The sequence below is a fragment of the Rhinopithecus roxellana genome, chromosome 13 (assembly GCF_007565055.1).
Source record: "Rhinopithecus roxellana isolate Shanxi Qingling chromosome 13, ASM756505v1, whole genome shotgun sequence".
NCBI lineage: Eukaryota > Metazoa > Chordata > Mammalia > Primates > Cercopithecidae > Rhinopithecus > Rhinopithecus roxellana.
This window is the reverse complement of record NC_044561.1, coordinates 9,237,924-9,253,652: the sequence shown is the minus strand read 5'-3', so window position 1 is coordinate 9,253,652 and position 15,729 is coordinate 9,237,924. Positions and strand designations below refer to the sequence as shown.

At 51.9% G+C, this 15,729-nt stretch overlaps 1 protein-coding gene across 12 annotated transcripts in view; it reads right to left on the bottom strand.

Moving 5' to 3' along the window:
* Nucleotides 1–7,150: 7,150 nt before the first annotated feature.
* The window catches only part of TANGO2 (transport and golgi organization 2 homolog), a 48,945-nt gene continuing 40,366 nt past the window's right edge, over nucleotides 7,151–15,729 (bottom strand). For 8 of the 12 annotated variants that reach the window (XM_010388444.2, XM_010388442.2, XM_010388440.2 and 5 more), the window contains 3 exons: nucleotides 12,650–12,803; nucleotides 10,894–10,998; nucleotides 7,151–9,781 (listed from right to left, as the gene is read on the bottom strand). In XM_010388444.2, coding sequence (XP_010386746.2) covers nucleotides 9,661–9,781; nucleotides 10,894–10,998; nucleotides 12,650–12,803 — 380 coding nt within the window. In that variant the 3' untranslated portion in view covers nucleotides 7,151–9,660. Of the gene's footprint in view, nucleotides 9,782–10,893; nucleotides 10,999–12,649; nucleotides 12,804–15,729 lie in introns of those variants that run through there. The other 4 variants (XR_004052707.1, XM_030915043.1, XM_010388439.2 and 1 more) reach the window with 3 other exon arrangements.

Genomic DNA, 15,729 nt, shown 5'->3' with positions numbered 1-15,729 from the left:
ATGGATTCATTTATAAGGTTTCGTTAAAATTAGCTTTATTAGTAGTACGATGATGCAGAACTTTTAATTTGGTCTTCTTTGTTAAAATGACAAAGTTTTCTTAGAGTATTTGAGATTGTGAAGATTTCTGTTTACCTTTTAAATAATTGACCTTGGAAACAAAGATTTTTGTGTTATATCAAGATAGTTCCTTATTCTTCATGTTGTTTTTTATTAGATTTTTGATTACTTAAAAAATGTGGCTGGAACCAGGCACTGTGGCTCACACCTGTAATCCCAGCACTTTGGGAGGCCAAGGCAAGCAGATCACACGGTCAAGAGATGCAGACTATCCTGGCCAACATGGTGAAACCCTGTCTCTACTACAAATACAAAAATTAGCTGGGCATGCTGGTGCGTGCCTTTAGTCCCAGCTACTCAGGAGACTGAGGCAGGAGAATTGCTTGAATAAAATTTCAAGAACTCTGGAAAAAAATTTCCAGAACTTTTTTTTTTTTTTTTTTTGAGACAGAGTCTTACTCTGTCATCTAGGCCGGCGTGCAGTGGCGCAATCTCGGCTCACTGCAACCTGAGTAACTGGGATTACAGGCGCCCACCACCACGCCCGACTAATTTTTATATTTTTAGTAGAGACAGGGTTTCACCATATTAGCCAGGCTGGTCTCAAATTCCTGGCCTCAATTGATCTGCCTGCCTTGGCCCCCAAAGTGCTGGGATTACAGGCGTGAGCCACCACGCCTGGCCAGAATTTTCAGAACTCGAATGACGACACTGATGGGTTCATGAAACTGCTGACCGAGATCAAACAGAACAAGAATAAATTACATGGCGATGAATAAACCAATGACATTTATTTGTTTATTTAATTTTATTGTAGAGATAGGGTCTCACTATGTTAACCAGGCTGGTTTCAAACTCTTTGCCTCAAGTGAACCTCCCATCTCAGCCTCCCTAAGTGTTACAGGTGTGAGCCACTGCACCCAGCCAGGATAATTTTTGTATGTTTTGTTTGACACATTGCTGGTTCGTTAATGTTTTGTTTTCCAGATTTAAGGAAGCTTTTTTTTTCTCCTCTCTTTTAAGCTATCCATAGCTTACAGCAGTTTGGTAAAGTATGCCTTTGTAAACAAAAGTGAAACAATTACTTTTTCTCTCTACCTTATCCTTCCATAATTCAGAAACTATTCATGAGTATTTTTATTTTCATGACAATATGTTTATTTACATAAGTTCAGTAAGAACCTGTTCTCTTTGTAACAGGACACAATTGGAAATGCTGTTTATATTACCAAGGCTTTGACTGGAATGCCATATTTTCAGATATGGCCAGACAACTTTAAGTAACTAAGGATGACTTTATGGAACCAATAAAGCCCTTGGGGAAAAATGGGTTTGATACCTTGAATACATGGGTCACATGGTTGCCTTGTAGGTGAGTAAGGAAAGTCACTTCCTGACAGGGCCAAGAATGTCAGGATATTTTGGCAGACCTCAAAAAGAGAGGAATTCACCCAAACCTATAACAATTGCAAATGAAGTATGATCGTGAGGCTTTGGCTTGGCTTCCTAGCCTGGCAAGGCTTTTAAAAGCCCAATCTGAGATGCCCATTAAAAGTCCTAGCAAAGCAAACTTAAAGAAAGCCTATGTGTTCAATCACTATTGTTGTGGCACTTAAGTAAGTAATTAGGCCAAGTTTAATCAACCTAAACTTATGCTACAAATTAGTCTTACTTCAACATCTTTGATAGAAATGGGGTGACTATATAGAGAAAAATTAGTTTCAGAAGACAATTACAGTGCACCCATTATTAGATTCTAGCCCTGTTCATTGTTTTTGAGGTTTTGATCTTTACCTACAAACTGGATTGGATCCTGAATTCTTCTAGTTTCCTCTAATATCTGATTTTCTCTAAACTGATGTTTCCAGTTTTTTTCCCACCCTTCTGGCCTGGAACCACTAAAAAATAAAACTTCCCATTTCCTAAAGCCCTGTAAGCTGAAGCTGGATAACTTGATTGAAACTTTAGGCCGGGCACAGTGGCTTACACCTGTAATCCCAGCACTTTGGGAGGCCAACATGGGCCGATCACGAGGTCAAGAGATTGAGACCATCCTGGCCAACATGGTGAAACCCCGTCTCTACTGAAAACACAAAAATTAGCTGGGTGTGCTGGCGTGCGCCTGTAGTCCCAGCTACACAGGAGGCTGAGGCAAGAGAATCACTTGAACCTATGAGGCAGAGGTTGCAGTGAGCTGAGATTGCGCCACTGCACTGAAGCCCGGGCAACAACAGCGAGACTCCGTCTGAAAAAAAAAAAAGAAACTTTAGAGATGGCACCATAACAGAAGATAATTTGTGGGCAGCCTTCGTGACATGCAAACTGCCATCCAGGAAAATCTGTTAGCCCCTACTCCATCTGAAGATGCTTCAAGCACAGCACCTGGAAATCTTCTTGAGTAGCTGCCCTCTGAACTCAGAAACTGAGTTTATAGTTGGTTCCAACTAATATCTTTGTTTTTCTTTTATCTTCAACATGCAAGGCCTGATGGCTCACACCATGTAGGAGATCTCCTCTACTGCGGGTCCTAGCAGATGATTCAGCTGGCCCTTGATGAACAAAAGGCAGCCCAGCAAGGAAATGGACTTGTACTATTCGAGGAAAGATAATCTCTTCTTTCCTTGAACAAGAGGAGGGACCGACATAGATTCTTTGCTTGGCCAAACCAGGCTTCTGAACCTTCTTCTAGGCCCATCTGTGCACTTCCTTGTAAATTTCACTTAAGAGCAAGAACCCTGCAGAGTCACTTTAGCAAGAAGCACCCCTGACCCTCGACATCTGAAGATGTCTGGTCACCATGGCCTGTCTTCAGCAAAAATCCTGTTAGTTGGTATAACCAGAATCTCCCTTACCAGGATGTTTCTTCTTAGTCATTTTCCATGTGCTGACCCAGCTCCCACCCCCCTGCTCTTTGGCTATCAATTCCCGCTTGCCTATTAGGAGTTGAGCCTAATCTCCCTGCAGAATCTCATTCCCATGGTCCCTATACCTAGCAAGACGGTCCTGAATAAAGTCTTCCCTACAGTGCTTTGGCAAGTGTCATTCAATAATTCCTTCTTTAACATTATCAATGTTAATTTCCTGGTTGTAATCATTTTTCTGTGATTGGGTGTGGTGTTAACATTTGGGGTAACTGGGTGACAGATATTGGAATTTTTGCTCTACTTTTAAATTTTTTTTCTTTTTTGAGATGGAGTCTTGCTCTGTTGCCAGGCTGGAGTGCAGTGGTGCCATCTCGGCTCACCGCAACCTCTGTCTCTCGGGTTCAAGCAAGTCTCCTGCCTTAGCCTCCCGAGTAGCTGGGATTACAGGCACCTGCCACCATGCCCAGCTAATTTTTGTATATTTTGTAGAGATGAGGCTTCTTTTGTTGTTGTTTTTGAGACAGAGTTTCGCTCTTGTTGCCCAGGCTGGAGTGCAATGGCACGATCTCGGCTCACTTTAACCTCTGCCTCCAAGGTTCAAGCGATTCTCCTGCCTCAGCCTCCCTAATAGCTGGGATTACAGGCATGTGCCACCACGCCTGGCTAATTTGGTATTTTTAGTAGAGACAAGGTTTCTCTATTTTGGTTAGGCTGGTCGCGAACTCCCGACCTCAGGTTATCCACCCGCCTCAGCCTCCCAAAGTGCTGGGATTACAGGCGTGAGCCACCGTGCCCAGCCATTGAAATCATTTCTAAATGAAAAAGTTTAAAGGAAGTGGGGAGAGGAATGTTCCAGATGACAAAGCTGTAGGCCTGCACAGGCCTCCCCGGTCACCTCAGCACCAGATCCCTCACAATGGGCTCCATGCCCTGGAGGGTCTGGGTCCAGGACTCAGCTAGGGGATGCCGGCCTTCCTGTGGCTGGGCCAGTCAGAGTTCAGCACATGGCCATTCAACCCCAGCAACCTCTCACACTTGGTTGGTGAGTTGGAGGCTCCACTGGCCCGTCAGACTGGAGACCTCAGACCTGTCCACCCCAGCCAGTTTCCCACACAGCCTGGGACTGACTAGGTGATGGAGAAGGATCCTTACCATGGAACCTTATCCAGGTCCAGCCCCAGGGTTGCAAAGATTGATGACTGGAAGCTGGGACTCCAGCCCAAGCTGGAGGAGGATCCTTTCCCCTCTGGGCTCCTGTTTCCACCTAAGCCCAGCTCACCCATGAGCCAGGCATCTGCTGGCTCATGAGAACAAGACATGGTCTCAGGAAGTCTGCAGGCAGATCAGGAACCCAGGTCTTCCAGGATGAGACCTGAAGCCATGCCACATTCCTGGCCTGGCCATGTCTGTTCATAGAACTGCCTCCATGTTGGCCAGCCCCATGTCTCCAGACTCTATGTCTACACAGCTCAACTTGGCCATCTTGGGGCCAGAGGGCAGAAGCAGCTTATGTTGGGAAGCGGCATCTGAGAAGGAGTTGAGTTCCCCATCTGCCTGGGAGAAAGGGATCCATGCTGGGGACTCAGGGATCAGGTGCATCTGGCAACAAGCACAGAGGACTGGCTGGGCAGTGCCAGGAAGGCCATTTTCCAGGCCCAGCCATTCCTAGTGTCACGTCCAAAGCTCTTCTAGAAGGCACTGGCTTTGGGCCCCTATACCCTCTACTAGCACAAGGGCCTTGCATCAAGGGGTTGGCCCAAATAGATGGGGGCTTGGGAAGCACCAGCACTGTCATTCTTGGCTCAAATGTCTACCTGGCCTGGGCATCAGAGTACAGTGGTGGGGCAAGAGAAGAAAGGTCCCTGCCTTCCTGAAGCTCCCATTCTGATGGAGAGACAGGCAAGAAACAATCCTAGCACACAGCACGCCAGATGGTATGTGCTCATTGCCATAGAGAAAAAGGAGTTCCTTCTTTCCTTCCTCCTCCCTCCTTCTTCTTTCCTTTCTCCTCCTTCTTTTTTTTTTTTTTTTTTTTGAGATGCAGTTTACCTGTGTCACCCAGGCTGGAGTGCAGTGGTGCAATCTCAGCTCACTGCAACCTCCCCCTCCCATGTTCAAGCGATTCTCCTGCCTTAGCCTCCCGAATAGTTGGGATTATAGGCACCCGCCACCATGTCCAGCTAATTTTTGTATATTTAGTAGAGATGGGGTTTCACCATGTTGGTCAGCCTGGTTTCGAACTCAAGTGATCCACCCGCCTTAGCCTCTCAAAGTGCTGGGATTACAGGTGTGAGCCACTGCGCCCAGCCTCCTTTTTTATTTCTTTTTTCTTTCTTTCAAGATGGGGCTCACTGTGTTGCCCAGGCTGGAGTGCAGTCGTGCAATCATGGCTTACTACAGCCTCAAACTCCTGGGCTCAAGCGATTCTCCCACCTCAGCCTCCCACGTAGCTGGGATTACAGGCCTGTGCCACCGTGCTGGGCTAGACTGAAACTTTAAATGAGTTGCCTGCCGGAGACTTCAGTAAAGACCTGTAGGAATTGAGGGAGCAGTGTGGTTTGGATATCTGCAGGGGAATTGTGAGCACAAAGACCCTGGGGCAGGAGCTGTGCAGAGTGTGTAGCTGTGAGTTGAGGTTGTGGGGTAGGCCTGGGCAAGTAAGGTGAGTGGGGAACAGTGCCAGACATTGGGGGACACTAGCATGGGAGGACCATGGATCTGTGGGGCAGGCACCCTCAGAGGTGCCACCTTGTGCTCATCCTATTCTGTCCGGGCCCATGGGTCTGCCTCTCCACCTGGCTGGGAACTGGGGGGCCATTATGGTGTCTCCCCAAGCCACAGTTTCTTCATCTGTAAAGTGAAGATCACAACTGTGTTAGTCTGTTAGGGCTGCCTTAAAAAAGCAACACAGTCGCTGGGTGCAGTGGCTCATGCCTGTTAATTCCAGCACTTTGGGAGGCTGAGGCGGGCAGATCACAAGGTCAGGAGATCGAGACCATCCTGGCTAACATGGTGAAACCCTGTTTCTACTAAAAATACAAAAAATTAGCTGGACGTGGTGGCGGGCGCACCTGTAGTCCCAGCTACTCGGAGGCTGTGGCAGGAGAATTGCTTGAACCTGGGTGGCAGAGGTTGCAGTGAGCCGAGATTGCGCCACCATACTCCAGACTGGGTGACAGAGTGAGGCTCTGTCTCAAAAAAAAAAAAAAAAAAAAAAAAAAAACCCACTACAGTCTGGGCTCAGTAGCTCACACCTGTAATCCCAGCACTATGGGAGGCCAAGGTGGGAGGATCATGTGAGCCCAGGATTTTGGGACCAGTTTGGGCAACATGGTAAAACCCCGTCTCTACAAAAAATACAAAAAATTAGCTGGATGTGGTCGTATTCACCTGTAGTCCTATCTACTCAGGAGACTAGGTGGGAAGATTGCCTGAGCCTAGGAGGTGGAGGCTGCAGTGAGCTGTGATCTTGCCACTGCACTCCAGTCTGGGCAATGGAGTGAGACCGTCTCAAAAAAAAAAAAAAAAAAGGCATCACAAATGGAGCTGCTTAAAATAACAGACATTTATTATAGTCACACAGCTCCGGAGGCTGGAAGTCCATGATCAGAGTGACGGCAGGCCTGCTCCTTCTGAAGGCTCCAGGAAAGGCTCTGAAGCAGGCCCCTCTCCCAGCTTCTGGTGATGCGTTGGCTTGTGGAGCAGAATTCCAGTCTTTACACGGTGTTCTCCCTGTGTGCGTATCTGTCCATGTCCAAATCTTTATTTTTCCTTTTTTTAAGAGACAGGGTTTTTCTCCATCATCCAGGCTGAAGTGCAGTGGTGTAATCACAGCTCACTGCAGCCTCCACCTCCTGAGCTCAAGTGATCCTCCTACCTGAGCCTCCCAAGTAGCTAGGACTACAGGTGTGCACCACCATGCCACGCTAATTTTTTTATTTTAATTTTTCTGTAGAGATGGGGTCTTGCTATGTTGCCCAGGCTAATCTGGGCTCAAGCAGTCCTCCAGCTTTGGCCTCCCAAAGGGCTGGGATTACAATGTGAGCCACTGCACCCAGCCCAAATCTTCCTTTTTTGTTTTTTTGAGACAGTCTCTCTCTGTGCCCAGGCAGAGTGCAGTAGTGCAATCTTGGTTCACTGCAACCTCTGCCTCCTGGGTTCAAGCGATTCTCCCACCTCAGCCTCGCACTACAGGTGTGAGTCACCATGGCCAGCTAATTTTTGTATTTTTTTTTGGTAGAAACAGCGTTTCGACATGTTGCCCCAGGCTGGTCTCAAACTCTTGAGCTCAAGCGATCCTCCTGCCTCAGCCTCCCAAAGTGCTGGGATTATAGGCATGAGCCACTGTACCCAGCCTAAGTCTTCCCCTTTTTATAAGGATAGCCGTCGTGTTGGATTAGGGCCCACACTAATGACCTCATTCCACCTTGGTTATCCCCAGAAAAACTCTATCTCCAAATGCAGTCACATTCTGAGGTACTGTGGGTCAGGACACTGATATATCTTTTTGGGGGACACCACTCATAACACCAATAGAATCACCATTGAGGGCTGTGCTTCCTTAGGGGCTCAGGCTACTGGGGAGCCCTGGGCAGGGTGGGGGCAGAGGGACCCATGCAAGAGCAGAGACTGCTCTTCCTGGGCAGGCCAGGTCTCTGGGCAGAGGTAAACATCCGGGGGGCTCTTCATGAGGGCAGGATGCCATCCAGGTTGGGTGCTGGTGCTGGTCGCCAGCACAGGACACGGTGGCCACTGGGGCAGGTGAATGTGTTAGCAGCAAGGGCAGTGCCCCCAGCCGGGAGCCAGTTGTCCTGACTCAGAGGACACGTATGGGACTTGAGGCCTCAGTTTCTCCTCAGGCCTGAGGGTGTAGCCTGGATCGCAGCTGGGAAACTCTTCTGAGTTCAAAATGAGCCATGGAGGGCTCCAAGCCCAGCAGAGTAGTCCTGGCAGGAAAGGGAAGGGACGGGGAGGTCCCTGCTCCTCCCTAGGTGGACTTGCATCATGTCACAATCAGGCCAGGAAGCCCAGAGGCTTTAAAAAGTCTGCGTCTCAGCATTGGATATTCAGGACCCCCTTACAGTCGGCCAGGCCCAGGTATGCAAGCTCCTTAGAGCTGGCCCCAAACCAGGAGCTCCTGGGGCTGAGACAGATGCAGACCTGCTCTCCTGCCCTTCCTACCATCCCCTGGCCCCCACCATCCAACAGAAGTCCAGGCCAGCCTGCCTCCCCCTCCAGTGGGGCCTCCACAGCGACCCGATGGACCTGTATGGGTGACTGGCCCCATAACCGGCATCTACCACATCCCACGCACATGGGGTCTCTCACGGCAGCCTGTGCCCAAGGACAGATGGGCTGACCCGCAGGCATCCACAAGTGGCACTGAAGAAGCCGTGAGGAAAGGGGGAGGTGGGAAGGGCCTTGTCCAGAGTGTCTGGCTGCATGGGAGACGCAACAGCTCCCACTGGCACCCTGCACACAAGGGAAAGGCCTCGAAATGCGCTCACCAAAGCCTCAGAGTTTTATTATCAGCAGCTCACATTCGGGTACAGGTTCCTATGAAGATTGCCCCACCTGGTGGGAGGAGGGAGAGAGCAGGGCTGGCTGAGATGGGGCTGCCAGGGCCATGGCCTCCAGCTGGGTAAGCGGGAATCTGAGAGCCCCTGGTGCACACGGAGCCTCCTGGCACACACAGGATTGTCCCAAACACAAAGGACCCTGGCACACTCAGGGGCACTGAATCTGGCAATGAGTCTGCACTGCTGTTATAAGAGTGGGTTTTTCGGCCAGGCGTGGTGGCTCACGCCTGTAATCCCAGCACTTAGGGAGGCCGAGGCAGGTGGATCACCATATCAGGAGTTCAAGACCAGCCTGACCAACCTGGTGAAACCCTGTCTCTACTAAAAATACAAAAATTAGCTGGGCGTGGTGGCACATGCCTGTAATCCCAGCTACTCAGGAGGCTGAGGCAGGAGAATCGCTTGAACCTGGGAGGTGGAGGTTGCAGTGAGCTGAGATCATGCCACTGCACTCCAGCCTGGGCAATAGAGCAAGACTCCATCTCAAAAAAAAGAGAGTGGGTTTTTCTCAGGTCTTCTTTGTGCCCAATTCCAAATGTGGCTGTCTCCTCTGCAGAAGCAGGCCTGCTTGTCAAGAATTCAAGCACACCTTGTGCTTTGTGGTCACAGGAGAGGAGGGGCCGCTTTTAAATACAAGCCTACTCCTGTCATCGGACTAGAACAAAGGCCCACTGGCCAGAAGCACATGAGAAGTGAGAGTTGCCTTTCTGCCTTGTCTGGCATCGTGTGTGTGCATGTCTGTGCAACTGTGCATGTGTGCACATGTGTAGTAAACCTATGCATGTACATGTGCATGTGCCTATGTTGGTGTCCGTGTATATATGCCTTGCGTGTGTGTGCTTGTGCACGTGCAGGAGTGTATGGGTGTGCCGTGTGTGTGCCTGTGTACATGTGCAAGAGTGGGCTCAGGTGTGTCCACATGTTCATGGTGTACCTGCGCCAGTCCTAGACCTGGTGTCAGACTCTGCTGCTCCCCACTGGCATAAAGGCAGACCCTGAGCTGGGCATGGGGACACAGACAGGTAACACGCAAACCATAGGGTCCTGATCCAGGGGATGCTGGCCAAGCCACGGGCAGTGCAATGCAGTATGGCCAAGGAAGGTTTCCCTCAAGGCAGGGCCCCCCAGGAGCCCACTGGCCACGCCCAGAGGTGGTGTTAGTTCTGTAGTGTGAACTCGTAGGTTCTGGTCTCCCAGCGGGAGAGGTCCTTGTCCATCATGCTACGCTCAGTGAAGGTCACGTGGCCGTCCGGATCTACCAGGATGATGGTGTTGGTTCTGAAAGAGAGCAGGGTCCCTCGTTCACCTGGTGTCCCTCAGCCCTGCCCTGCCTGTCACAGCCACAGCTAGGGCAAGAATGCAGGCAGGTAGAGGCAGGACCCCCATGCCTGGAGGCTGTGCCAAGTCACAGAAGAACAGCAGCCTCCGTCTTGGGGATGATGAGGGGCCGTCAGTGGCATGTGAGCTTCTGGTTGGCTCCGCAGGCCCACGCTAAGTGAGTCCTGCTACCTTCACTAGGAACCACCCCACCCTGCCCTGCTCTCCCTGTGTAGCATGAGCCATGGTACACAGAAGCCTGCGGGCTGACCACACACTTCCCCCTCGGAGGCCCAGGTTCCCAGACACAGCCACGCTTGGTTCTTCCAAGAGGTCAAGCTGTTGACCACTTGGGGCCCAGGCTTCCTCTATCTGGAAGACTCCCCTCCTGTGCCCTCTCTCCCAATGCCCAGGCCATGCCAGCCCACCTGAAGCAAACATTCAGCACACTCTCCTCTCCTCCAACCCTCTCTGCTGTGGGCTTTGCAGACAGAGGGTGGCACCGGATTCCCCAGCAGCCCCGGCACACGCTGGTTCCCAGGGCAGACACACACTCAGTGTTCCCCGTCGGGTGGGACCCAGTGGCCATGCGGCCTGTCAAGGAGAGGACTTGGCACCTGCCTTTCCCTCACACACAGGAATATGAGTCTATGATAGAGGAGGGGCTGAAAGAAATGACACTGTGCACCTGCCAATGGGCTGGCCAGCCCCAGGCGGGAAAGGCTGGCCAGCAGCTGCCACCCAAGGGTACAGCCTGCAGGCCTAGTGCCACCATGGTGCTGGGGCGTTTGCCCACAGGGATCCACCAATGTGCAGGCAGCCCTGAGGCCATCCTGGCCCCATGTGGCTATGTACTGGCTTCTTAAGCCCAGCCTGTGGGGCCCCGGGAGCCTGTGGTATCTGCTCACCCTGTAGCTGCATCTGGACAGGGCAGAAGCTCTGGAATCCACTCGGGTGAGGAAGGAGCCTGGCCCTCGCTATGGAACATGGGGACACTTGGCTTCTTTGCCGACCCTCTAGCGTGGGAGGTGAGACATGGGATAGGAGGCGGCACACCCACCGGGCTGCAATACCTGGTGCCGTAGCCAGGGCAGCGCACGCACACAGCTGCATACTTGCTCAGCACGGGCTGCACGTACTCCCTGCCCTGGTCCTCGATGGCTGGGTCTGGCAGCTGCCTGCAGGATGGAGGGAAGCGGTGGCCATTAGTCCCTCTGTGGCCTGCCCACAGCTTGGTCTAGCCCCATCCCACCTGGTGGCCTAACTGGCTCTGGGGAGTGGCCGGGGAACTGCAAGGGTTGTTTCTTTTCTTCTTTTCTTTTTTCTCTTCTCTTCTCTTTTCTCTTCTTTTCTTTTTTTGAGGCAGAGTTTCACTCTTGTCACCCAGACTAGAGTGCAATGGCTCGATCTTGGCTCACTGCAACTTCCACCTTCCAAGTTCAAGCTATTCTTCTGACAGAAGTCCACTCAAGCCAGCCATTGTAGCTAGCATCAGGGCTCCAGTTGTCAGCTGGGATTACAGGCATGCACCACCAAGCCCATCTAATTTTGTATTTTTAGTAGAGACAGAGTTTCACCATGTTGGCCAGGTTGGTCTTGACCTCCTGACCTCAGGTGATCCACCCACCTTGGCTTCCCAAAGTGCTGAGATCACAGGCATGCACCACCACAACAGGCCTGTTTCCTACACGTTTCTGCTCAAGGCGGAAAATCTCCATCTACCCTTAACTTATGACTCAATCGTAGAGCTTTGGCCCCAGACAGCACACACAAGCTCCCTGCGTGCCCCAAGAGGTGCACTGTGGGCATCTGCCCCTGTGACAGAAGTCCACTCAAGCCAGCCATTGTAGCTAGCATTGGGGCTCCAGCCATCAGTGAGGGCAGCCAGGGCCGGTCCTCAGCCTGCCCCAGATGGCACACTGATGGGGCCTGTGTGGACTTACAGCTGGGAGGGGCTGCTGGGCACGCCCAGGTGGGGTTCTTCCAATGAGGCAGTGATGCTGAGGCTGAAGGACGAGGCCGCAGATCAGTGGCCCAGAGGAGAGGGAGGGTAGACAGGGCGCAGAAAGGGGCCCCAGGGGGAGGAGTGGGAGACAGTCCATGGGGGCTTCCCTGAAGGGGGCGAGCTGGACAGGGTGGGAGTGGACGCTGGGTCACCTGGGCAGGGCAGTGGTCTGACCTGGGTGGGGAACGAGGGATGGGTGGGGCATCTTGCCCAGTGGGAGAAAGGCTGGCACGGCAAGCACCAGGACCCCTGGCTGGGGCAACCAAGACTCCGGTGCCTGGCACCTGAGGGGCCTTGAGGCCTATGGGCAAGGAAGTGGGTGGGGGCACCTACACCCAGGCAGTTCCCGGAACTGCAAGTCCCTGCCCAGCACTCAGCCCAGGGTCGCTGGAGACAGACCGCATGCAGGAAGCCCCATCAACCCTGAGAGTGCTGACCCTGGCCACTCATTTCCATGATTTGTCTCTTCCGCCTGGGTTTGCTGAGTGTCTAGAATCTTCTGGAACTTCCCGCTAGCCCTCGGCATGCAGAGCGGAGCATCCATCTGCTCTGGGCCCCAGGTGGCTGCATCAAGCCCCTGGGCACACTGAGCCTCCCCTGGGCCTGGGCCTGGGCCCATCTCCTGTCATCAAAAGTCCCTGGTGTTGGAAACCTCAGCTGGCTCGAGGGGACAGGCAGGGAGGACAGCATGTCCGTCAGCTTCCTTGCAGCTGGGGACCCAGCCTGGCCACCTCCACGGGCCTCCCAGGGCAACAGAGCCTGCCTTTCCCTCTGCCCTGGTTGAGAGACACCAGGGCTCACCCCAGCAGGACCCGCCCACTCACGCCTCTTCATTGTTGAGCACATCCAGGAGGTTGGCAATGAGCACATCCTTGGGCAGTGCCTGGCTCCGTTCCACAGCCTCCAGGAAGAGCTGCTTCCCAAAGCACAGTTTCCTCCAGGGCGTCTCCAGCAGCGCGTTGCTCAGCCCGTAGGTGCCTGTGGGGAGCAATCAGCTGGCCATGCAGAGGCCTTGCTGTGCCATGTCAGGGCAAATTGCCACCTGCCACCCACCTAACATGGGGTACAGCTGGAGACAATGAAATCAGGCCAGACTAAGGCCAAGCCACTCCATGCTCCAGCACCTTCCCTATGCTCATTCCTGACCTGACGGCTTGGCAAAGAGTGGAGAACTCAGCAGTAGGCGGAAAGGGGCACCCACAGGAGACCACAAGGCACAGATGCCCAGCAGCATGGATGGATGAATAAGAAATGAGCAACCCAGGCCGGGCGCGGTGGCTCAAGCCTGTAATCCCACCACTTTGGGCGGCCGAGACGGGTGGATCACGAGGTCAGGAGATCGAGACCATCCTGGCTAACACGGTGAAACCCCGTCTCTACTAAAAAATACAAAAAACTAGCCGGGCGTGGTGGTGGGCGCCTGTAGTCCCAGCTGCTCGGGAGGCTGAGGCAGGAGAATGGCGTAAACCCGGGAGGCGGAGCTTGCAGTGAGCTGAGATCCGGCCACTGCACTCCAGCCTGGGCGACAGAGTGAGACTCCGTCTCAAAAAAAAAAAAAAAGAAATGAGCAACCTGAAATCTCACAGGCAAAGGGGGCAGCCAAGAGGGAACCTCTCCACCTCACGTCAGGTTGGGGGGCCACCTGAGAAGTTCAAGAGCAGGAGAATTAGCTACCAGAGGCCAGGAGGCACCCACCACAATCACGTCCCTATCTGGGGAACCCCCAACAGTGCCACACAGTGGGCACAGGTGCAGGCTGGGCCTCAGCAGAGCATGGCCCACCTCTGCATACCAGCCAGGCCCCTGGCTAGGAGAGCCAGGGGGCTCAGTGCACAGACTCTGAACTGTGGCTTCTCTGAACTGTGGCTTCTCAGAACAAGCTCCCAGAGTGTTGGCAGAAGGCAAGGCCAACAGGAAAAGGGTTTCTCACGACACAAAAAGCGAAGGGGAGGGACTTGAGGTGGAGAAGCACCTCACCTCAGAGGCTCTTCTCTAGAAGCCAGAGCAGCAGGGGTGGGCTTGATGGCAGCCATGCACCCCAAATGATGCACCAGAGAGACCAAGACACCACCCCTTTCCCTGTCAGACTTCCAGGAGAATATCTTGGCCAAGGCATTTCCCAGGGAGACAGCTCTGGCTCTGCCAGGGCCCCCAGAGCCAAGCCTCCAGCCCCAGGTGTCACAGTGCTTTTTCCATCATGAACGACATGGAAGACCATTCAACTGCACAGTCATGGGCAAAGAATGGAGCTGGACTCTGGACTCTACCTCACATCATACACAAAAGATAACTCAGGTCGAGAGAGGTGGCTCACTCCTATAATCCCAGCACATCGGGAGGCTGGGGCAGGAGGATCACTGGAGCCCAGGAGTTCAAGACCAGCCTGGGCAAAATAGTGAGACCTTATCTCTACAAAACGTTAAAAGTTAGCTGGACATGGTGGCATACATCTGCAGTCTCAGCTACTTGGGAGGGAGGATCTCTTTTTTTTTTCTTTTTTTTTTTTTTTGAGATGGAGTCTCGCTCTGTTGCCCAGGCTGGAGTGCAGTGGCACGATCTCGGCTCACTGCAAGCTCCGCCTCCTGGGTTCACGCCATTCTCCTGCCTCAGCCTCCGGAGTAGCTGGGACTGCAGGCGCCCACCACCATGCCCGGCTAGCTTTTTCTATTTTTTAGTAGAGACGGGGTTTCACCGTGTTAGCCAGGATGGTCTTGATCTCCTGACCTTGTGATCTGCCCGCCTTGGTCTCCCAAAGTGCTGGGATTACAAGCGTGAGCCACTGCACCCGACCAGGGAAGGAGGATCTCTTAAGGCCAGGAGGTTGAGGGTGCAGTGAGTCATGACTGCACCACTGCACTCCAGCCTGGGTGACAGAGCCAGACCCTGTCTCAAAAAAAAAAAAAAAAAAAAAAAAGTTAACTTAAATCCAACCAAAGACCCAAGTGAAACAGCAAAAACGATAAAACTCTGAGAAGAAAGTATCAGGGGAAAGCTTCATGACCTTAGATTAGGTAATGGTTTCTTAGAAAAGAATCCAAAATCATGAGCAACAGAAAAAAAAAAAGAGACATGGGACTTAAAAATTTAAAGCTTTGTGCTTTAAATAAGAGACTTGTAGCTAGAATGAATGTATAAAGCACTCCTATAACTCAAAAAGATAATCCAATTTGAATAACCATTTCTCCAAAGAAGACATACAAACGGCCAACGAGCATGAGAATAGCTGTTCAACATCATAGCCATCAGAGAAATGCAAACCAAACCACGAGGCCACTCCACTTCACACCCACTATCATGGCTATCACCAAAAACACAGAAAATAGCCAAGTGTTGGCGAGGATTCAGAGAAGCTGCAACCCGCATACATTGCTGGTGGGAATGCATAAGGCTGCAGCAGCTTTGAGAAACAGTTTGGATGTTCCTCAAAAGGTTTAACAGGGTTACCATACAACTTAACAACTCCATTCCTAGGTATTCACACAAGAGCCATAAAAACACACGCCCACACAAACGCTGTGAGGTCACACTGTGAGCAGCACTGTTTATAACAGGTGAAAGGTGGAAACAATGCAAGTGTCCATTAATGGATGAAGGGAAGAGACAAAAAGTACCAACTGGCTTGAGGGTTCAGGGCAGCTGGCTCGGCAACTCCTTAAATTCCTATGGCTACAAGAAAAAACACACTCTTGATAAACTTCCTCACAATAGCAGTGATCACATACATTATCAGACCCTCTTAACTCTGACTTACAGCCCAGACTACTACAACCCCGACTGGACAGAGAACCAGCCTTCAAACACTCTTTTCTGATAAGCAACTACAGACCGTAAGCCAGTTTCAGCAGTTCATATAGGCTGCGCTCCAACTGTGTCCTAGAGCTCACCTTCTGATGGAAAGAGCCAG